The 6778-nt window shown below is 52.4% G+C and overlaps 1 protein-coding gene across 1 annotated transcript; it reads right to left on the bottom strand.

Annotated features, from left to right (window-relative positions):
- Positions 1–1839: 1839 nt before the first annotated feature.
- Positions 1840–2928, bottom strand: LOC119306234 (NADPH-dependent aldehyde reductase-like protein, chloroplastic). Its single transcript, XM_037582512.1, has one exon. The coding sequence runs from the start codon at positions 2926–2928 to the stop codon at positions 2098–2100; it is 831 nt and encodes a 276-aa protein (XP_037438409.1). The 3' UTR covers positions 1840–2097.
- Positions 2929–6778: the final 3850 nt, after the last annotated feature.

Raw genomic sequence — 6778 nt, 5'->3', positions numbered from 1 at the left:
GTGTGTGGTTGCAAAGATCCAACAAGGGTTCTACCATCACGAAATTATTTACTAAGCAAGGAGTCCAAGGGATAATGCATTGCAGCACTCGGGTGTCACACGCCCCTATATGAAATAGCACTAAAAATATTGATTTTTTAAAAAAAGCTCTGAAATTCTGGAACATGAAACCTGAGTGCTCGTTGTACACCTACACCCGTGTACATTTTCGTGGGGAATGGATGCTTGTGGTATCTGCAGTGTAGGAAGTACGGTCCGACATAGCTTACATTAAAAAAAATCTACACATACGAATTTTTTATCTTTTTATTGCCATTACCATGGGCACTGATTCCCCACGAAACTGGAACACGCGTGTACAACGGGCACCCAAGTTTCATATCCCAAAATTTTAGATTTTTTTTAAATTTTCCTAATATGTTTTCTAGTGCTATTTTATATAGGGGTGTGTGGCAGCGCCGAGCCACAAATTCTCATCTGGAGTCCAAGTCAATTTATGATTTTCACCAACATTACAATCTTCTCATATGACAGTATACTAAACATACATGCATCATAATAAAAGAAGACCGGCATCTTCACTATGAAATCGGCTTATCGCTTTGCCATGGATGAGTGAGAGAGGACCCTTTGACAAGCGCCTCGAGCAGGGCAACGGATGGTCGTCTAGCCATCTGAAAGACCATATGAGCAAGGTGCATTATTATTACTGTTGGAGATGCCCTAATGTTTACAAGAATACTCATTCAATAGCTCTTGGTGCATTATTATTACTAGTACATCCTTTACATAGTGTGTGGTTGTAAAGATCCAACAAGGGCACCCAAGTTTCATATCCCAAAATTTTAGATTTTTTTTAATTTTCCTAATGTGTTTTCTAGTGCTATTTTATATAGGGGTGTGTGGCAGCCGAGAGCCACAAATTCTCATCTGGAGTCCAAGTCAATTTATGATTTTCACCAACATTACAATCTTCTCATATGACAGTATACTAAACATACATGCATCATAATAAAACAAGACCGGCATCTTCACTATGAAATCGGCTTATCGCTTTGCCATGGACGAGTGAGAGAGGACCCTTTGACAAGCGCCTCGAGCAGGGCAACGGATGGTCGTCTAGCCATCTGAAAGACCATATGAGCAAGGTGCATTATTATTACTGTCGGAGATGCCCTAATGTTTACAAGAACACTCATTCAATAGCTCTTGGTGCATTATTATTACTAGTACATCCTTTACATAGTGTGTGGTTGCAAAGATCCAACAAGGGCACCCAAGTTTCATATCCCAAAATTTTAGATTTTTTTTTAATTTTCCTAATGTGTTTTCTAGTGCTATTTTATATAGGGGTGTGTGTCAGCCGAGAGCCACAAATTCTCATCTGGAGTCCAAGTCAATTTATGATTTTCACCAACATTACAATCTTCTCATATGACAGTATACTAAACATACATGCATCATAATAAAAGAAGACCGGCATCTTCACTATGAAATCGGCTTATCGCTTTGCCATGGACGAGTGAGAGAGGACCATTTGACAAGCGCCTCGAGCAGGGCAACGGATGGTCGTGGCGCCATCTGAAAGACCATATGAGGTCGTCCCCCCTCCCCCCCTACTAAAGTATGTGGCTGGTGCCAAACTACCTCGCTACATGGTCGAATAAATTCCCTGCAATCTTGAACCTACTAATATGTGTTCCCTATGTGGTATGGAATGGAAGGACGACTCCCCTATACCAGTTTCAATTCTAGTACATTTCTAGTCCACCAAAATTCAAATCCCAATTTCTCGTCTAAGGATACGAGGATTGTTATCATATCTCTAGCCCACCAAAATTCACACCCCAATTTCCAACGGTGTTTGTGAATAAAAGATGCAGAGACCAACAACACACACTGAATACATAGTACTCCTACTAGAAGAGAGGAATGCCTTTTTTTTTAGGGTAAGGAATGCCTAACTCGTGAGTCGTGGCAGCAACCAGAATTTCACAACAAAGTCCACCGCAACAGCACGGATAACGCACCAACAACGAGAGAAAAAAGAGCACTGCTACGAAGCCAACGAAACACTCGAACACTAATCATGTCAGATCATATGGTGCCGCCGTTGCAGCGCAGGACCTGGGCGTTGACCCACCCGCCGGCGTCGCTGGCGAGGAAGCCCACAAGCGGCGCGATGTCCTCGGGCATCCCCAGCCTCCCCAGCGGCGCCTCCGCGATGTACCGCTCGGCCTCCTCGTCCGTCTTGCCGCCGTAGAACATGGGCGTGGCCGTGGACCCCGGGGCCACGGCGTTGGCGGTGATCCCGGTGCCCCGCAGCTCCCGCGCCAGGATCCTCGTCATGGTCTCCACGGCCGCCTTGCTGGCCGCGTACGCCGCGTAGCCCGGGCGCAGCGACCCGACCCCGGACGACGAGAAGGTGACGATCCGCCCCCGCCCGTCGCGGGCCAGCCGGCGCGCCGCCTCGCGGAGGCACAGGAAGGTGCCCCGCGCGTTGGTGCCGAAGGCCGCGTCGTAGGCCGCCTCGCTGGTGTCGGCCAGCGGCGGGTAGGAGGTGTCCATCACCGCCGCCGCCGTGACCAGCACGTGCAGCTCCCCGCCGAACGCCGCCGCCGCCGCGTCGAACAGCGCCCGCACCTGCGCCGCGTCCGACACGTCCGCCTCCACCGCCACGGCGCGCGGGCCTCCAGGGTCAGAAGCGCCGTGCTCGGGGGCGGCGTTGATGGCGGCCACGAGGTCCCGCGCGGGCGCCGGGTCCCCGACGTAGGCGACGGCCACGCGCGCGCCGAGGGACGCCAGGTGCCTCGACACGGCCGAGCCAATGCCGCCGGCGCCGCCCGTGACGATCGCCACGCGCCCGTGCAGCATCATCGGCGCCGTCACGCTCACGGGGGCGCCGACGTCTGCCTCCGGCGTGGCCATGCCCGCGTTGGCTCCCGCGCCGCGGTGCTCCACTACTGCTCTGTAAGACTCGAACAAGATGATAAACTGTCACACACAGACACACACACACACACACTGACAGCCAGTCGGCGAGTGATAAGAGAAGGAAGCTATGCAAACGCTAGAAGAAAGAAGCAAGGGCGAAACGAGCATACTGCTGCTGCTTTGGGCTGCGCTCTCACGTATATCGTGCTTTCAGGAGCAAAGAGCGTGATCTGATGAGTAACAAAGCCGGAACGCTACCCGCGTGCTTATATACATATCCGCGACAACACGCAGGAGATATGCGTATCACCAATTCACCATGATCACGATTTACATCAAGATACAAGCACAAAGAAACAAACTTAGAAAGGACTGGTGCTGGCACAAGGCTGGCCGCCCGCATGCCCGATCGATCGGCCAGGACGAAACGGAGAGGTGCCTCATGGGGGTCCCAACATTTTCCTAGGGTGGCAGCTCTAAGAGCTCTACACTGATTTCGCTCTCTGTGTCGCGTCTACACTTTAGAGACAGAAATGGCAAAACCGGCCACGTTGGTATTTGCGGTGGCACATACGTTGGGCAACAGCACGGTTGTCCAAGTCACCCGATTCATGTACGCAACAAATCCCTCCGTTTCTAAACATAAACTTTTTTTTAGACATTTTAATAGGACTACATACAGATGTATATAGACATATTTTGAAGTGTCAATTCATTCATTTTGCTCGGTATGTTATCCTTATTAGAATATCTAAACAGACTTATATTTAGAAATGGAGGAAGTACATGCTGAGCTGCAATGCAGATACTGCAAGGAAATGGTAGGGTTCATCCAAGCAGTACAATCATGCAGGCACATGCACTGATGCACGTGGAGCTATCTTCTACGTAGTGGACGCCTCTTTGGAAACAGAATTCCTGTGTTGTGCAAGCAGTGTAACATGAATGAATATGGAAGCATGTGTTTCTTCCTGCTGCTGAAATATCCCAAACGAAACGGATCGAACAAGCTTGACGCTGAAGAGAATGAATCCCCACAAACAGAAACCAACTTGATACAATGATACTACTCCCTCCGATGCGAAATAAGTGCCGCGGTTTTAGTTCGAATTACTTGATACTCCTATATAGAATCCCAGTCGAACTGAGCCTAAAGCAGACTTTGGGAGCAGATGCAAACGTTTATGAAGGGGCCGGGCTGTACACAAACCTGTCCTGTGCAGAGGACTTCACGAGGATCAAATATCATTGTGCCGTATCTCCTTCATTCAAAGCTCGGACCGTGACTTTGCTGCCCTCTATTCCTAGCCCTCTCCTTCACGGGGATCATTGTGGTGTCTGGCTGTAGATGCTCTTACTTTTTCCAGCACTACAACACTCGGAAACATAAAAGCCCGCGTGCTTATGTATTTTTGACAACACGTGTATCATCATGATCACCATTTACATTATTAAGATACAAATCATGCAAGCACAAGCCAGCAAACTTAGGAAGGACTGCCTGCCGGCACAAGGCTGGCCGCAAGCTCGATCATGGAAGGAGAGGAGAAGGATCTCATGGAGGGTCCCAACATTTTCCCTAGAGTGGCAGATCATAGTGATTTTGCTCTCTGCGTGCACAGACATAAATGGCAAAACCGGCCGCGTTGATGTTTGCGGTGGCATGTTGGGGTTGATGCACGCGAAACGCAACCGCACCTTGAGCTGCAGCAGAGCTGCCATTCGACCACCTGATTCCTGCGCACAAATCGTTGAGCCACGGCGCAGTTGTCCCAGTCACACAGTTCAGACACGCAACCCACACGCCGCGCTGCGATGCAGATAGTTAGTAGTACAACGAAATACGGTACGTGCCAGTAAGGTCCATGTGCAAGCGGTACAGCCATGTGTACGCACTGAGCAGTGCGAAGGTACACACCGACACGTGTGCAAGCGCAGCGAGAATGGCGCTGCTGTTCTTGAACCGCAGGCAGTGCAGTAACAACGAGAGGACGGACTGAATGCGATGGCGCAAACTTGTAGGCTGTGAGAATCAACCACGGGTAGCGGCAGGCTTTTTATGTCTGAATGAACACGGAAGTCTGTTTTGTAGTGATCTAAACATTCTTGTATTTCTTTACGGAGGGGGTACCTGATGATGCCGAAAAGCTCCCAAGACCAACGGGTCCAGCGAGCTTGACACCGAAGAGAACCCCCAAACAACGGGTCGAACAAACGCTTATCAAGGGGCCAAAATGTACACATGGTGGAGGTCTTCTCCCGTGCCCTCGCCCCCGCGTCGCTCCAACAGAGGCGACACGGGCGGCTAACCCTAGCCGCCGCCGCCGGCCTTCCCTCCCCTTCCTCTCCTCCTCGTCGCCACCAGAGGAGCCGCCAATGCGTCGCGCGGCTGCCAAGGAAGGTGGCGGCGGGGCCTTCGTCGTCCCTTCGCGGAGATCCGGATCCACGGGGCGGCGCCCCTGCTGGTTCGGCGCCGCCGTTCGCGCCTTGGACGGTGTGCGCGGGGACTCTGCCCGGCGTCCTCGACCGCTCGGGTGGTGGGGAGTCGGCGCTTGGCGGCGGCAGTTCGGGGGCCTTCGTCCTCGCCAGATCTGGAGGCCTGCTGCTCCCTCGTTCCCGCTCCTTCCCCTTTGCGCTTGAGGCCGGTGGATGCTGCTGGTTTCGGTGCTTCTGGGGATGGTGGTGCAGATTGGGACCGGGGGAAACCCTAGGCCGGCTGGTTCGGCTCGACAGCGGCGTCGGCTTCGGGCGACGCATCCTTCCTGAAGGCGGTGTCGTGGTCCTTATTCTTGCCACCTCTGGTCCTCTTCCGGGTGAAAACCCAAAATCCGGCCTGGATGGGCAGCGGTGGCGCCATGGGCGTCATCTCCTCCTTGGAGGCGTTGCCTGGGGAGCTAGGACTCGGGCGTGGGCTCATGAAGGTGGGGGCTTTGGCCGCCGGCTGGCTCTCTGCAGCTGCTCGCGGCGGCTTTCATGTTGTGCAGAGTGCCCCTTGTATCTTTAGGGCGTTTCCTGTTTTTGGTGTTCGCGTCGGAGGAGCGGCGTGGCATCTGGCACGTTGACAACGGCGAGTCTCAGCGGCATGGAGCAGTGGGGGTTTCGCCGGTGGGCGTGTGATGATGGACGAGCGCAGGATGGTGGCGCTGTCTGACGTCGTGGTAGCGTCGATGGCAGTGAGACCTGGCACGGTTCATGCAACAGTACAACTCTGAAGATGGATTGATGGTACGTGGCTGCGGCAGCCTCATACCCGACAGGGGTCCTGGTTGAAGAGCACGCCGGACTGGTGGGTGCCCATACCCGGCAGGCGTCCTGGTTGGGACCTCTGGTCTTAGATGTTAGGTTTGGCTCCACCGCAGGTTTATCATGTGTACTACGTACTTTTCAGAAGATGAAAAAAAGTGACGCCAAAAATAATACTAGTGCAAGTAACAAATGTGCTACAATCATGCGTCCACTGTGTGTTGTACATCACCACCACGGTGGTGGTGTGCTGCTTCAGGAATCATGACCATGCCACAACCGCGATCAATAGACATCTTCACGGTCTAGCACCTCTCTTCCTCATCAACCGTGGCTCGGTTCGGCTGGCAGTGGTTGTCAGTCCCTCCGTTCCAAAATAATCGTCGTGGTTTTAGTTCAGAGAGAATAGAGAATATAGGAATTTGGAAATCGAGGTGCTAGTGAGCTGGATGAGCAGAACAGGGTGATGGCGGGCAACCGAAATCGGTAGAAGTGCAATCTTCTCCCTCGAGAAAGTAGGAGTGGGATCTTGAAGAAAGCTCAACCCTGCATTTCACAAAAGAAAGAAAGCCCGGACTCCCCGTCAAACCCCGGACCCCCC

The sequence above is a fragment of the Triticum dicoccoides genome, chromosome 5B, assembly GCF_002162155.2.
Source record: "Triticum dicoccoides isolate Atlit2015 ecotype Zavitan chromosome 5B, WEW_v2.0, whole genome shotgun sequence".
NCBI classification, from domain to species: Eukaryota; Viridiplantae; Streptophyta; class Magnoliopsida; order Poales; family Poaceae; genus Triticum; species Triticum dicoccoides.
The sequence above is the reverse complement of the archived record's forward strand: the minus strand, read 5'-3'. Positions and strand labels throughout refer to the sequence as shown.